The sequence below is a fragment of the Cydia fagiglandana genome, chromosome 20 (genome assembly GCF_963556715.1).
Source record: "Cydia fagiglandana chromosome 20, ilCydFagi1.1, whole genome shotgun sequence".
Lineage (NCBI taxonomy): Eukaryota > Metazoa > Arthropoda > Insecta > Lepidoptera > Tortricidae > Cydia > Cydia fagiglandana.
The window spans coordinates 3,305,847-3,323,550 of NC_085951.1; the positions used below are offsets into that span (position 1 = coordinate 3,305,847).

The 17,704-nt window shown below is 35.5% G+C and overlaps 1 protein-coding gene across 4 annotated transcripts in view; it reads right to left on the reverse strand.

The window, feature by feature from the left end:
• Positions 1-17,704, reverse strand: part of LOC134674338 (myotubularin-related protein 4) — a 133,797-nt gene that overhangs the window by 56,410 nt on the left and 59,683 nt on the right. For 3 of the 4 annotated variants that reach the window (XM_063532381.1, XM_063532382.1, XM_063532383.1), the window contains exon 2: positions 15,694-16,091. The exons of the other annotated variant lie outside the window; for it this stretch is intronic. In XM_063532381.1, coding sequence (XP_063388451.1) covers positions 15,694-15,849 — 156 coding nt within the window. In that variant the 5' untranslated portion in view covers positions 15,850-16,091. The remainder of the gene's footprint in view (positions 1-15,693; positions 16,092-17,704) is intronic. 4 annotated transcript variants of the gene reach the window in all.

Consider the following 17,704-nt stretch of genomic DNA (forward strand, 5'->3'; position numbering starts at 1 on the left):
TGTTCGGGATAGACTCGAAAGCTACTGAACATATTTTCATGCGGTTTTCACCTATCAATAGAGTCTAGAATAACTCTATTGATTTAGGTATGATTTGTTCATTTGTTTGGTGTACGTGCGAAGCCGGGGCGGGTCGCTATAGTTCGTTTTTTTTTAGCATTAGAAAGAACTTGAAAGAAGGTAAGCGATCTTGACATGTCTTTTAATTGAAAAATGCGCTTTAAAAACCAGTAACTATTACTTATGAAAGCAGAAGAATATAAATGATCGTATTAGATTCATAATTGTTACATACTTGCCGTGTCTTATTTTTAAAATGTGTTTTTCAATTAAAAGACACATCAAGATTGTTTACCTTATTTCTAATGCTAAAAAAAACGAACTATAGTTATTAATAAATCTTAAATCTCATTACAAATAAGTTTTCACAAAGCGCAATTCAAACTTTTATAAATGGGTTTTTATCTATCACTGGAGTGAGCACTCAAAGTTTACTTATTGCTCTATGGTACCCAAGCACTTTTCAATATTTTTATCTACGCGGTTACACACAATTTTGGACTGTAGCTGCATTGAAATAGAGATGAAAATATTTTGGCTGAGAGATCAGGATAATGAGTCCGTCAATGGTATTAAGTTCCTTTGAAAGCTTGTTAACCATAGTTTGTCAAATGACTGTCTCATTTCAATCATAAACAAAGAAAATCATACTATCTTTATCTTACACTAGTACTAGCACCCAAAAGAAAAGGACGAGTATAGTTTTCCTGGTTCTTACTTACTGACAAATTGGTTTGACCAGCTATATTTAAATAGGTTTGAGCCATTAGGAAATGGTATTGATTGTATGCGGGTTCTACGGGTGGGAATGAATATTCAAAAGGTAAACTTTCTAATAATGTACGAAGAATCGATAACTTAATTATACTCGTCTCCTTGTCCAAGAGGAATTACAAGAGGAATTACAAGTAGTAGCGCCCATCGTGCCGCGCGAATCACTGTTTTCAAAGCTAAAAATTTAAAAAGAAAAAAACACCTCTCATTTGACAGTTGTTTGACAAGTCATAACGTTCTAAGTGCTCAGCGCGAACCGCTGTCGCCTCTTGTTATTTTATGAAAAATCAAGTGATTTCTAATTGTATTGTGTTTAATTAACATTTTTAGTAAAAATGTTCAATGTGTTACACTTAAAGTATGGTGTATATGTGGTTTTTCGTGTGTACATGTTGTATCACAAGGTTCCTAGCAATGGAAGGACCGGATGGTTTGTGGTTATTGGTAAACAAATATTCATCATTTGAGGTATGTTTTTGCATCATTTTTTATAAATAACATACGAAATATTAATACTAGAAGAAGTTCAGACCTACATTGCGTATATTACAATAATGAGTTTTAGGTTATTTTTCGGAACTCGATAGAAGCATAGACAAATCTAGTTTATCTAGGTGCGATTCATAGTGATGCGTTTTTTACCGGTTTTTTGTGCTAGGTTGGTATAGACCCGGTATTTTACTTTTTTTAAATGGTCGCGTAAAACAAAATGTAATGACCGTTTTTTCTTACGATTTGAACTTCATTCGGCAATAACGCTCTGTCACTTTTCTTGTTAATTCATCGGATTTTCTAACAAAAAATGGGTAAAAGAAAAGCCGAAGAAAGCGAAAAAGAATATATTAAAAGAAAACTAAGGAAACTTCAGAAGAAATTAAAGAAATTACCTTCGGATCCTGTAAATCCAGAAGCTGAAACGACACCGCCGAGGGAGACGCAACCTGCACCATCAAACCCACCAATTCCAACAGAAAAACATAATGATGAAGAAGAGACGGCTAATACTGAAAATCTGGATACTGGTATGTCCAACTATTACTGTCTTCAGTATTTAATCACATCAAATATTACTTTGAACGTTTGGGTCATACAGATGATAAGACAATAAGCGCTACCACACAGCGGGTAGACATACTTGCTTTCCCTTTTACTGGAAAAGTCATGCACATGTTTAAAATAGACAAGAAAGCGCTACCACTCAGCGGGTAGACATACTTGCCTTCTCTCTTTACTGAAAGAATTAAATTTTTTACAATTCCCTTCCTCCAGTCCTGTCACTTGACGCATGGTGTTTATTTTTGTTACTGCAAGCAAGCGCTAACATTCTACGGTTAGACAAGCTTAAAATATTATCATTAGTTCATTACAATTACTTTTATTTTGTGTAATGCGCTATCACTTAGCGGATAGTCTCACAAACTTATCATATAAATTGTTTCTCACAACATTGTATATTTTGGGAAAATTACAGATGATGTGTTACCGGAAGAGTTTCTCCTTGCCTTGGGCACAGAGGGAGAAGAATGTGAAGAAAGAGGCCCAGAAATAAGAGGAGAACTCGCAAGTAGGTGGTCAAGAATCATGTCAACGGGGCTGGGTAAGGATACAAAAGAGAAAATTTTGAAAAAATACCCAGCACCTGAAAACTTTCTTAAGGAGGCTCCACAAATTAATCCGGAGATTATGGCATCTCTCTCCGATGTCTCACAAAAAAGAGATAAAAGAATAGTCCATAGACAAAACCTGACACTAAAAGCATTATGTGCTTTGGGCAAGACACTGACGAATGTGCTAAAAGGGAACATTAACTCAAACGCAATTATAGAGGAAATTAATGACGCCGCAAAAATTATGGCTGAAGTATTCTATGAAGACTCCGGATCCAGAAAATTTTTTGCTCTGGCGGGAGCAAACCCTACTGTGAGGGAAGCAGTGAAGGACACCAAGCCGGATGAATTCCTCTTTGGAAAAGACTGTGCTGAAAGGATAAAAGCAGCACAAACTATTAAAAAGACAGGATCACAAATCAAGAACCCGGAACCATCCACCAATACCAAACCAGCATCTAAACAACCTCAACAAAAAAGGCAGGGAAACTGGAGGGGCCCGCCACAACAGTACCAGCGAGCGCGTGGCGGGCATCGCCAAGCCCCAAAGAAGTACTACCACCCACCTCAACGCGAACAGAAACGTCACCATCACCATCACCGGAGCCGCTACACTTACCGCCGATAAGTCAGGTACATGCAGGAAAAATTAAACTTTTTCTAAACAATTGGTCAGAGATTACTGATGATGCCACTATATTAAATTGGGTCCAAGGCTATGAAATCCCTTTCATAAACATACCACCTTCACATAAAACACCGCCACAACAATGGTCTAAAAAAGAGAGTATGCTGATCAGTCAGGAAATTAATAAACTTATGGCTTTAGGTGCAGTTTCTGCCTGCACCTATAATATAAATCAGTTCACATCTCCAATATTCCTGGTTCCAAAACCAAATGGCTCTTACAGATTTATCTTAAATCTTAAAAAGCTTAATGACTATGTAAATACTGAACACTTCAAATTAGAAGATATAAGAACTGCATGCAAACTAATGACAAGAGATTGTTATATGGCTAATCTTGACCTTACTGAAGCTTACTTTTCAGTACCCATTTCGGATAGTTCAAAAAAATATTTAAGATTTGAATTCAACGGTCAGTTATATGAGTTCAATGCATTACCATATGGCCTATGTACAGCCCCATTTGTATTCACAAAAATAATTAAGCCAATAAGTACATATCTTAGAAGCAATAATGTAATACTGACATGTTATCTAGATGATATCTTACTATTTGGAGACTCTAAAAAAGTTTGTACTGATAACTTAACATTAGCCTGCAACCTTTTACAAGACTTAGGTTTTGTAATCAATTTTGAAAAGAGTACCCTTATACCAAACAAAATATGTAAATTTTTGGGCTTCTTGTTAAACTCTGCCAATATGACATTAGGTGTACCAGAACAAAAACAACTAACACTTTTAGAAAAAATAAAGTTGTTTCAACATAAATCATCTTGCAGCATTAGAGATTTTTCCCAATTATTAGGATCACTGACATCTATTGCCCCAGCTGTTCCTTACGGCTGGGTGTATACAAAAATACTCGAAAGAGAAAAATATTTAGCCCTGTTAAAACATAATGACAATTATGATGCCATAATGACGCTTCCTAAAAACATCTATTCAGAGCTACACTGGTGGAGTAAAAATATACATAAACCTAATCCAATAAAACAGCATAACTTCAATCTAGAAATCCATACAGATTCATCACTTACCGGCTGGGGTGCTGTAAGTGAGGGAAGAAAAGCATCAGGTTCTTGGTCACATAAAGAGAAAGAAAATCATATTAACTTCCTTGAATTAAAAGCAGCCTTCTTAGGCCTAAAATGTTTCACTAAAGACCTGGAGAAGTGTGAAATTCTATTAAGAATTGATAATACCACAGCAGTATCATACATTAACAAATCTGGTGGAATACAATTTCCACATCTCAATAGCATTACTAGAGAAATTTGGCAATATTGTGAAGATAAAAAAATATGGATTTTTGCTTCCTACATTAATACTAAAGATAATGTTGAAGCTGATATAGAGTCAAGACGAGTAAATATAGAGTGGGAACTCTGCAGAAAAGCATTCCGACAAATAACAGATAAATTTGGTAGACCTGAAATAGATTTATTTGCATCAAGAATTAATTCTAAATGTGAGAAATTCATTTCCTGGAAATGTGACCCTGAAGCTTTTGCAGTAGATGCTTTTACTGTTAATTGGGAAAATATATTCTTTTATGCTTTTCCACCCTTCTCTCTGGTCTTAAAATGTGTTCAAAAAATCAAAAATGACAGAGCCACCGGTATATTAGTATTTCCATATTGGCCTTCTCAGCCATGGTTTCCTTTAGTAAATAATCTAATAATAGGAAACCTTATATTTTTTGGACCTAACAAAAATCTGTTATCATCTCCTTACAGAGAGACACACCCTCTCCACCACCAGCTTATCCTGGCTGCAGGGCTGCTGTCAGCGAGGCATACGTAAGGAGAGGGACTCCAGCTTCGGCATTAAATATTATGCTGAACTCGCTGTCACTTAACACCATGAAACAATACGATTCCCCTCTTAAGCAGTGGTGGAAATTTTGTAACAGACATAAGTTAGACCCTTACCAGACATCTATCCCTTCCATACTTAAATTTTTAAGTGAGCAATTTGAAGGGGGCGCGTCATATGGCACTCTAAATTCCACTAGATCTGCACTATCTCTAATAATAGGTCCTAATATAGGTAGTGATGACAGGGTTAAACGATTAATGAAAGGAATATACAGATCAAAACCTCCTAAACCTAAATACAATGTTACTTGGGACCCATCAATAGTGTTAAACTACCTATCTACATTACCTCTAATAAGTGTTCCCTTAGAAATATTAACAAGAAAACTAGTAACGCTACTAGCTCTGGCTACTGGACACAGAGTACAGACCCTATCACTAATTTCTCTTAATAATGTCAAATTTTCTAATGAGATGGTTTCCATTTTCATCCCAGACATAATAAAAACATCCAAGAAAGGTAGTCTTCAACCATTGTTACAACTTCCAGTTTATGAAACAAAAATAGAAATCTGCCCTGTTAGAACCTTAAAGTCATACATTGAAGTTACAAAATCCTTAAGGAGTAATCAGAAGAGACTTATTTTGACTTTTAAAAAACCACATCTCCCAGCTTCAACACAGACTATAAGCCGTTGGATTAAAAAGACTCTACAAGAAGCAGGCATTGATGTAAATACATTCACAGCACATTCCACACGACACTCTTCTACTTCGGCTGCTCTGAGATCCGGATTGAACATTGACCAAATTCAAAGAACGGCAGGTTGGTCTGAAAGTTCAGCCACCTTTGCTAGACATTATAATAGACCCGTCACTCAGACCTTAAGTTTTAGTCAGGCAGTCTTAGACTCTGCTAATGGATAATTAAGGGTACTTATACTCATGTATAATGTGATTTTAGATGTAAGATTCTAGAAATTGCCTACTTCATTTTACTGAATTGTTACTTGGATTGTTTTAGTTACATGATGGTACTAACCAAATTTTAATGAGTAATGTTATTATTTTTTAGAAGTTTAATTTTGTTTCTTTTTTTTTTTGAGGAGTAAAATAAATGTTATTTGAATTTTATAACTGTACTTGACATTTACTCACAACCCTACCTTTAAACATCTACTTGTAATTCCTCTTGGACAAGGAGACGAGTATAATTAGGTGATCAAACGAACTTACCTTAAGTGAAGTTCGATCACAATTATACGAAGCTCCTTGTCCAAGAGGACAGTCCCAAAAACCCACCCGAAATTCTTACGAATTCCTCCCTTAATTATAATGATATAGGGTTGTTCATAAATTAATAATATCTTCAAACTATATGACTTGTCAAACAACTGTCAAATGAGAGGTGTTTTTTTCTTTTTAAATTTTTAGCTTTGAAAACAGTGATTCGCGCGGCACGATGGGCGCTACTACTTGTAATTCCTCTTGTAATTCCTCTTGGACAAGGAGCTTCGTATAATTGTGATCGAACTTCACTTAAGGTAAGTTCGTTTGATCACCTAATAAACAGGCAGTCTCAGGCAACTGAGCGAAGGAGGTGTCTATAAAATATGTAGTCTCAATTGAAAATAAATGCATGTTAGTGTGGATCGGTAATGTTGCCGAAATTCATTAATTTTTTTTGTCACAAATCTATATTTTACAAGCTTTTATTTAGTTTCACCTGACCGTTGTCTGTCTGTCTGTCTGTCTGTCTGTCTGTGTGTAATCAAATCTTGCAAGTTAAATTTGATCCAGTTCCCGGTTTCCGATTGAGCTGAAATTTTGTACTTATACATTAGGGGCTATTCATAAATTACGTGAGCTGATCTGATGATGGAGACCGGAGGTGGCCATAGGAACTCTTGATAAAACAATGAAACCTAATTGTGTTTGGGGTTTTCAGAATTGTCTCGATGAGTATTAGTTGTCTATGGAAAGAAAAGTACAGTCGGCGATATAAACTTGTACCAAAAATGAAATTTTTGCCAGCGGTTTTTTTTTAGAATAGAATAGAATAGTTTTTTATTCGTAAACACACAGACAGTTGACATAACAGTGCGACAATATAAAAAAAACATATTTAAAAATAAAGTGTCACGAAATGGCCCCATCTCAGCATGTTGCTGGCGACTTGCAGCGCTGATCTTCCGATGAGACCATCAAGTGACAAATAAGTACATATATTTTTTTTTTTGTATTGTACAGCCACGCTCCGTGATTATTAGGTAATATTTATAGAAAATAGAATACAATAGAAAATATTTCTTCGGCGTAAAAAACATACATTAGGTAAGTATAACATAAAGTTAACAATACAGTAAACATACACCAAATAGGATGCCGCTCAGCATAAGCAGTGTCTGTAAGACACGTTACTGCGCTGGTTTTCAGGGCACCCAAAATTAAAAACTACCAAAATTTAAAAAAATGTAAACAAAATCTACCCTGAAATGGCTTCCTAAGCGAGTTGAGGGTAGATGAAAACATTACATGATCAAATAATGTCGGTTAAAGTCAGGTTATTCAGTGACAGATCCAGTCCAAAGCGTAAGCACGATCAGTCGATGACAATTTACTACGCTCATTGAATTGAACTGACAAATGCATTTATGAATGGCGGTATCTATTCCAAGCGTTATCATTACCTACGGCGGTATTATTTAGCCGACAATGTGATAGTATAGTAGACGCAAACCAAACTGACGACCGGGGTCATATCTGTATCTCTCTCACCCCACCTACGATCAAACGAGTGTGAATGAGAAGTTTTACGGCCCCGGTCGTCAGTTTGGTATAGTAGGGCGAGCCCTCGATCCACATGACTAATGCTGCGACAATGTTAATTCTTAACTATCCATTAGTATACCTTAATACAGCATGATAAGGTCTTCTTTCGGGCAGTTATTTCTTTCGTTTGTATCTCATTCATAATTTATTGTCATTAGTCTAGACTCATAACTGGACTTCTAAATCCTTTACAACTTTGCGTGACCAGAGATCACCTTATATTAGTTGATTTGCGGCTGGTGTGAATAGCAATATGTACTAAATAATAGAATTCATTGATAGACTTTATCTCGTAGCAGTAAATGTTACAATTGGTCAGTGAATTGTGTCAAAGATTGTAGGAGGTATTGGGGACACCATGTGGGCTACATCCGCATCTGTTGTAACACTTGTAACTTATGGCATACGTAACGTATGTGTAACTTTAATATTCTAATCAGTCAAATCACTTATTACGACAGTATGTAATCAAATTGAAGAACACTTTAGAGGAATTTCCTCATGTTTGATCCAAAACTTCATTAAGCCTCCAACATGACGTCTCCTGTGGTTACGCCATTATTTTTATTGATAATATCTTCATTTCAACAAAGTTTAACATGACATTAAACTCAATTGTGTTTAAGAAATGTTGCACTTTTCACAATACGTAGGTTGCCCTGAAAGTTTCGGGAATTGCATACTTAGGAACGTATATTTGACATGTGTTATACCTCTTTGTTACAAGCATAGTCTCATTATTCGAAAACACTGGCCACTTAGAAAAAAAAAACAATGTTCTATTTTCAATTGTTTTTTAAAGTCGTTGAGTCGCTGGTGAAAATGGAGCTGTCCCGCGAAAGTTTTAGAGCAATGATTTATTATGACTTTAAAAGTGGATTAACACAACAACAATGTGGAGACCGATTGACTATTGCTTTTAGTAGTGAAGCACCTTCGAAGACGACAATATACAGGTGGTATTCGGAATTTCAACGTGGCCGTGTGTCTCTTGCGGATGACGTACGTGAGGGTCGACCGAAAACTGCCGTTACCGATCAAAACATCGATGTTGTTCGCCAACTGATAAAAGAAGATAGGCATGTTACATATCGGGAAATTCAGGAGACTTTAGGCATTGGAATGAGTCAGGTACAAGTTATTTTACAGCAAGAGTTGGGCGTGCGGAAGTTGTTTTCCCGGTGGATTCCTCACTTGTTATCTGACGACCAGAAAACGGTCCGTGTCAATTGGTGCCACAAAACCCTAAAAAGATTTAATGGAGGAAGCTCAACTGCCGTTTTTAGTATTGTGTCAGGTGACGAGTCATGGATTTACGCATATGAGCCTGAATCCAAAAACCAATCTCGAGTATGGGTTTACGAAGACGAGCCGAAGCCAACAAAAGTTGTTCGTTCTCGCAGCACGATCAAAAAAATGGTAGCCACGTTTGTCTCCAAATCGGGTCACGTGGCGACTATTGCTCTTGAAGATCGAAGAACTGTCAATGCCGATTGGTATATAGGCGTTTGTTTACCGATTGTTTTTGCTGAACTGCGAAAAAATAACCCTAACCGCCGTATTATACTACACCATGATAATGCCAGCCCTCATACTGCTCAGAAAACAAACGACTATCTGAAGGGCGAAAAAGTCGAATTACTGGACCATCCTCCGTACAGCCCCGACCTAAGTCCCAACGATTTTTTTACTTTCCCGAAAATAAAGAATCGGTTGCGTGGTCAGCGTTTTCAGACCGCGGAAGAAGCAGTCCACGCTTATAAAATGGCCATTTCGTCAACCCCCAGTTCAGAGTTCAATAACTGTTTTGAAAACTGGTTTCAGAGAATGAAAAAGTGCATTAAACACAAAGGAGAATACTTTGAAAAACAATAAAAGTACTTTTATTTCATTTAAACGCGTATTTTTTCCAATTCCCGAAACTTTCAGGGCAACCTACGTATTGGCATTGATGTCAAGTTCACAATCACATGCCATACTGAATCCTAATAGTAAAAATAAAATCAAAACACTCATGAGAAATAAGGTACACCAAGCTGCAAAATCGCACAGACAATTTATGAATAATCTTTCATAATATCTATTCAATTTGCAGTTCGCTTTACCTGCCGAGGGTTTCTCAAAGAACTATTACATTTTGTGGTCGTTAAAGAAAAGAATGAGTACATTTCAATGAAGCGTGAAGTTGCAAATGCTCTTAGACATGTTTGCGACACTGACAATACGATCCAAATATGTCTGGTGTCCATATTGAAGACAGTTTAACTGTCACCGTGTGTGAATGAAATATCCATTCGTTCCGTTGCCATTTAAGTCATTCACCCAGCACGGGACAATCGAAAGGCCCATTCAAGGCTGACAGCTACACTCTACTATCGGTGAGCCTTATTCATTGTGCAATAAGGTTTACTATGTCTCAGTGAAAACGGTCGCAGTTTCTGCAGGTTAGAACGAGACCAACTGTTAAAGCTATTATGATTATTTGCCCGAAAGCCGGGTACAAAGCATCCAGTATAAAGAGATCTCTACAATCTTAGTAATCGTAATACGCATCGAATAGTTCTTAAACTGGTTTGTCCTGAATAACACTGCTGCATCCGATTCTCATTCTAATAACAATTGATCATTAATGGACTTTATGTCTTTGAGATAAGGTGTACGTTAACAGTGTGGACGATGGAACGTCCATCTCTATTAAACAACAATGGGATGCTCTTCCGGTGTGTGAATGACGCATCTGATCACCGATATCATCTATGAAAGACGCTAACTACATAATGGCTTCTGGAAACCTGGTACATGTTCGAGATTTGTATGGAATGTATGTTGGGTAAGGTTCAGGACACCATCACAAATTATAGGTTTAAGGGCGTTTTTCTTTTCTGTCATAAATACGCAGATCTTCGGAAATCGATCAAAAAAAGTGTCATAACAGCTCCTAAGACCTAATAAGCAAAGCTATACAACGAGAGAACAAATAAAATGTTATTAAATGTTTTTGATTTCGTAGATTATTTCAGTTTATAAGCATAGCTATAAAAAATCTGTTATATCTCTTACTAACAAAATACGTCTAAGTCATAAATAACAAACGATTAGCTAATTGGTTTGTAGGACGTTTATAAATCACCGCAATAGATTACAAAATAAAAGAAATAACAAAGCATTCACTAGAAAAAAGAATTAAACAGTATCTCACTTAGAAGATATATTCATAAGAATTGAGACATTGATATCTGAAGGAAAAGAGCTAAGTTCTAAGTTAAGTAATTCATTTAACAAAGTTGTTTGAAGCAGTAATATTAAATATTATAGAGATGAGTCAACAATACTAATATAAGTATTGGAAAAACCTAAATTGATGTATAGGTTACAAATTATACAATAATGTGGGTGCTCTCATTTCAGAAATATTGTTGGCGAGTGCCCACAACATGCTTCGGTTATTCGTTTTCATTGTATGGGGATAAAAGAAACCACTAGCCGCATAATGAGTTCTGAGTAGATATAATAAAAGAAATATATTCTTAAGTTAATCCAAATAGCATTGTAAACAACCATGAGAAAAATTGGAGTTGAAAAAACAGCAATACTTTATGCCTACATATGAAAAATCTCGAAGAGAACTTCTTTGATAAATAATCGATCGGGTTTCCAACCCAGGGAATGTATGACATAGTCATAGAACAGAATAGACTTTCATTTAATCAATTAAGGACTGTTCATTTTATTAAGCGGACACACAAAAAAGTATAAATTACATTTTTCTAATTCTGGAATCGCTTTATTTAGATAAATATAATAAAAACGGAAACCAACGCAAAACATTTTAATGTAAATATAGTATAATATAATAACATCGGTAAGATTTTCGTACTTTTACACGGTTGCGCCGTTCAAGTGCCTGCACATAAATTTTTGACACTTTTTGACAAGTTGTAAACAACATTCGTTTGAATTCTTTCAATGTTTTAGCTTCTCATCTACCCTTTTTTAAGTGCATCTTCACATTGGTCTAGTGCCACTCGATGGAGTGGAGCTCCGGGCAATTAGATGAGTTGACTTGTTTTTGAACGAAATCAATGTTTTTCAAATTCAGTAGCTTCACTTTCTGACCAGCATAGTGGGCACTTGCCAAATCAGGCCGAAATGAAGAGGTGACATTATGCGTCTGATAGACGGAAAGTACTCGTTATTAGATGCATTATTTTCTGTAAATGTCGCAACCAAAGTTCATGTCGCAAAATAGAACAAACTTTTTAAGGCCACAGGAACCAATTGCCTGCCAGACAAGGACTTTCTTCATGAATTGGTCAATTTTGATGTTACTCTCCTCGTCGAATATATGATCTTCTACAACGGCATGGTAGCATCAGGGCCATTGGTAACGTACTACAGCAACATTTTACGCATTTTCCGTTGTCCATTAAAATGCTACGAAATTTATCTTAATGTAAAATGTAGTACAGTTTGACGCTTCTTTTTTTCGATTGCTTTCGCTGCTCTGTAATTCTTTTGTCCATTTTTTTCTTTCTATGGGTCCATTTATTGTACATACTTCTTATATTTTAATCTGTGCCTACTCTAACGCCTGCTGTCTTAGGAATTTCGCGAACCGATAAGTAATTTATTGATTTTAACAGCCGCATGACAATACTTTTGTTTCTGGATTGGCCGGGCCGCTTCTGTGCCGGGATTTTGTAAAATCTTCAAGCATATGATGCCCTGCAAATGTTTTAATAATTTTATTCACGTTTAACTTGGAAAATTTGTACATATTTACGATTTTTCGCAGTGAATACTAGCCTGTGCATCCTTATTGCAGAACTAACTTGCTATGTTCCAAATTTGTTCGGTCCTTCGGGAAAAATATTTGACTATTATGGGAACAAATATGTAGCAATTGATAAATAAGGGATTGTTAATTATATTGTTATGAGCTGTACGTCAATTGATTTTAAATTCGCCGATTAAAAGAGTTGTAAGAGTGTCCGCTTAGTAAACTGAACAGTCCTTAGGAGTAGGTATACGAAGTAGGATTATGCATAGTAGACAATGTTGAGCATATTAACAATTTTAAGAAGATAATAATTAATTATTCCTCACTCATATTTCATAAGAATCATAAGAGTGCGTATTGTTAACCAAAGGGGCTGCTAAACATAGTCTTTATAACGAATTTCTCAAAAAGCGTGAAAGTAATTGCACTCAGGTATGTTTTCCTTTTCCTCAGATATGAGGAAACGACTACGAAGGTAAAAATTTTAATAAATGAGGAGGAAAATGTTAAAACCGAAATAAATAAAAGCGAAGATAATTTCATAACTAATACGGAAATAAAGGAGTCAGATTTGATGGAGACAGCTGTCACAAGATTCCACTATTAAATTAATGCTGACGATCAATTAATAAAACAGCATTAAACTAAAGGCAAATAATCACTAATGGATTAAATAAAATGATTAATCCATTAAGATCATTAAGTAATAAACGGGCACGATTGTTACTACTAATAATGCGGGTATTCAACGCCAGTAATTCATAAAGAGCAATATCCCGTTATTAGGCATTGTTGGTTTGATGCGATTTATAAATCATTTTGTATTCGGCTGCGAACTACTCTCTATTATGATTCAATTTTAAACTCGAAATGTTGTAAATAAGCTCATGCTTCGCTTAACTCGGTAAGATATGTGCTAAATTAACAGTTCAGTATATTAATTTTGTTATATACTTGATAAAAGTGTCCGATATTTAAAGCCGTATATAGATGTTTCGCTAAATTGAAAAACCATAATAGGGATTGAGTTTAGAAATTTACAAAAGTTGGAATTTGATCGAAGCCGATCGAAGATCGTATATTTTTCCCCGTATCAGAATTACTTTAATTTAACCCAGAAAAATCAGACAAAATTTAAAATAATTAGTTTCATTTCAAAAGCACAAATCTCTTGAAAATTGAGATCTATAATCTCACTCCCTGTTCTGTTTTCCTATGATTTGCTTAACAACAGCATGCAATCCATAGAAAAAGGCAATTAAAACATAAACACCGTAAGAAGTAAACCATACTTAGCTCGCTACTGCATCTGATATCTCTGGATTAATTAAAAGTGATAGACATAAACCTTGCGCACTCAACAGAACTGATTTATGTGCAGATAGATATTAATAAGCGAAATGATGTTAAAGACCGGTAGAGCAATAAATAGCATAAACGTGTTTAGACAATAAAGTTCTTAGAACTAGAGGAGATGCTGTATGATTATAGTTCTTATAACAAGGTCGGAAGGTCCACGAAGTTGTCGTGTGCTCAACATCCTCGTCCTGAGGTCGTGTAAACAGTTGAAGGCAACAAAAACTAGAAGGTTGTTTGTTGACAAGAACCTGACATGGGATTGTCTAATTGAATTATCCTTAGTATACGGATGCACGTGACATTTAAAGTAAAACTTTATGGCATTCAGTGGTTTAATATCTTCTTTAAGAATGATTGAATTAGTCCAGGTAGTCCTCACCAATAATCATCTACTTGGTTGCATTTTGGTAATGGAATGGAAATGGAAATAATATTTATAAATTGGAAAACCTTTTAACATTGTTTTCTCTTCCAAAGTTTTGACATTGACAGCTTTAACTTTTGACAGTGATTGAGATTTTTACAATCAAGAATAATTTCCACAGATTTGTTTTTATTCAATTACAATGAATCAATACAACCAAAACACAATATGTATTGTTTAGCAAAACACATTGTATTAGCCTAATTGTAACACCTCTTGTTACAGTATTTTTGCAAATAAGGCCTGATTCGAATTCAATCTGCCAAATTGAAAACCCTATTAATGGTACTGAAGCTAGCTGAATCAAGATTTGTTTTTCCATAATTTATTGAAAATTTGTTTAAAAATTGTTATTTATAAGTAAATTCATCATTTTCCATTTCTTCCCGCTCCTGTCGTTAGTTTTGTTGTATGCCCTCCATCATACATCCGACAGTGTTTTTTGACAGTTTCTTAGTTTGAGTCCTATCAAGAACAATGTTTATTTTGAAATATTATATTGCATATAGTTTTTGTTGTTTTAACGAACTAATTCCTTGGACACTCCACTCCATACCGTTCAATAGGTCAATACTGTGGGACTTTGTTGAATCAAGTTTTTTGGTCCGATTTCGAGGGTACTGGCTTAAGCATGCTGATTGCCTCATAAACATCGTGGATCATCTCCAAATATTATCAAAGTAATATTGGAAATCCGCATTATTAAACTAAAGCTGCGAACCGTTTCTTTTAGTGATGTTGGTGTCGATTTCTCTGTCGAAAAGTAACCAATGCCCGGTAACTGACACCACATCGACGAAATTCCTGATACGCCAGATATTTGAAGATATGTCTAGATCCTCATTGTTTCATGGATATTGCAATGAAATTACCTTTCAGTATTGGTATAATATTAGGTAACAGGTTATGTTGGAAATTAGTTATGTGCAAGTTTCTTCCATACTTATCAAGTTTTTGACAGCAATTTGGCGCCTAATTAAAAAGACGGCGGCGTTTATTTGATTTTTTTGATCATCTTAGAATTGATAAAAAAAAAAATTTTTTGGTATAATAATTTTGTGATTCTGATAATTATAATGTCGTAGTGTAGTGTATATATAAAGTAAGCTAGAAAATATCCAAGAAAAATCACTCTGAATTTGTCAAATTTGTTTCGAATCAGGCCTTAAATATATTTTATACTTTGTAATATGTACTTACAAGGATGAATTTAACAGTCTAAAATACACCAGAGAACTAAAGCAGTATAGTAGGCAGTGTCTGTCAAACGTTGGTCCCAAGATGCTGCCTTGGGGTACACCTCTACCAGGCTCCAGTAGTAGAAAGTACTGAAGTAGATGTTATAGTTACCTGAGACTGAGAAGAGGAGTATTCAGGCGAGGGCGGGCGCGGATACTTGCTGGCCATGCGTGCCCCAGCTCCGCAGCCCTGCGCACCCGCTGGCTCATCCTCAGGGTAATACAAGTGCACGAAATCCTCCGTGTCCAAAAACGTATTGATCAGCATCACTATCACACAGTACAAAACTAACTAATAAATAACTTAACGCAGTCTAACATCAGACTTTGGGTTCACTATGCACTATATAACATTACATCACTGTTGTAGGAAGCACACCATCGAAATGCTTTCGATTTGTTACGTTCCATTGTTGGTCCTTAACTAATATAATTTTATAATAAATAAGTTAATACACTAATTGTATAAAATCACATTTGCACCGCAAACCGATCGCACTGATTTATCTACTGAAAATGAAAATATCACTTGTTAAGGGATTTCTAGATGGCAGTCCAAAACACAATATGATTCAGAAGCTGTTTTGAAACGCAATGATAAACAATACTCGAGGTTAAAGTAAACATTAGGACATTATCAATGATAGCCTTCAGTTTATATATATATATATACACTGAATCACCGAATCCTATTGACGTCAATCATAACAATACAGTGGTGGCAAGTGTTTGAGCAACTGGGGCTATTGTTATAATTATACATGCTAGCCGTAAAGCGAGAGGATTCTTTTCAATGGAGTAACTGAGACACATTAGTAAGGACACCTGTCAAAATCGCGTAGGCATGACACGCGATCCATCTTGTCAATGTCGTTTGGATAATGACGTTTGTCATGTTTACATTGTTAACCTGGGCGGCGGCATTAATCAAAGGAATAGCTTTAATTGTATTTCTTATGGGTTGGACAAGTTGAACCTTTTTAATTGTTACATCTTTATTGTTCGACAATTCATCTTCAAAGCCGTTTATTTTCAGTGGCGTCTCGTAAAGTATGTCCTCAAGTTTTAATAACAATGTAATTATACTCCAGTACGGCTTTGTTTTTATTATACAATCATTATTCATGAGGAAGTAGTGACATTTATTAAATTCAATTAACAATAATCATAACTCAACCAGCACTGAATAGTTTATTATTGAGTTAGTGTAGTAATAAGTGTTATCGCACAAATCCATTACACAATACAAAGTCCTGCGAGTTCAATGACCTAGTTCTTACAGTCAATGAATATATTTGATGTAGGAATCCAAACAAGCACTTAAGTTGATTCAAAACAGATGTAAATGCAAGACTTCCGGTTGCAGACAATTATTAGAATGCAAAAGCAGTTATCAAAGAGCACTTTAATGCAGAGCCAAGCAGACATTGAAATACTAAAATATAATGGAATACCTCAGTGGAAGCGACGTGAAAAAAGATGCAAACAAAAACAAATGCATTTAGGTACGATTATCTTTTTTTACTTAAGACTAATGCCAAAGCAGAAAACGTGTTGTGAGGGCGATGTTAATAAAAAACGCATACAGATGTGTGCAATAAAGAGGCAATTGTTAAATGAAGGTAAATAAGGAAAAGTGGATGTATCTTTATTGATAAATTGATGTGCATGATTATTGCATTACTCATTGTATGTAAAGATGCTCGCATCTCGTGTTTGCCAGTAAACAAAGAAGCAGGGTATAAAGATAAAGGATATGTTGATTATGTTTATCAGGCCCCCTACAATTCCATCATGAAGCAAAACAATGATAAAAGCAAAATGGGGTCATTTTTAGTGACATTCGGTGTCCAATTATCCATGCTTCAACGATGATAATGTATTTTTAGTTATCACAGTTCACTTGCATCATACTCATCATTGTGGTTGGTATTTGGTATTCAAGGTTGGTAGCAAAAGGCGCGAAGTTCAAATTTTCTATGGGACGATAATCCTTCGAACCTACATTTCTTTAATTTGCCGCTTGTTTCTACTGGTTTCTACTTGACAGACTATATTTATATTTGTACGTTTATGTAACTAGGCCCATCAATATGCGGCACTGAAAATGTTTATTAATAGCA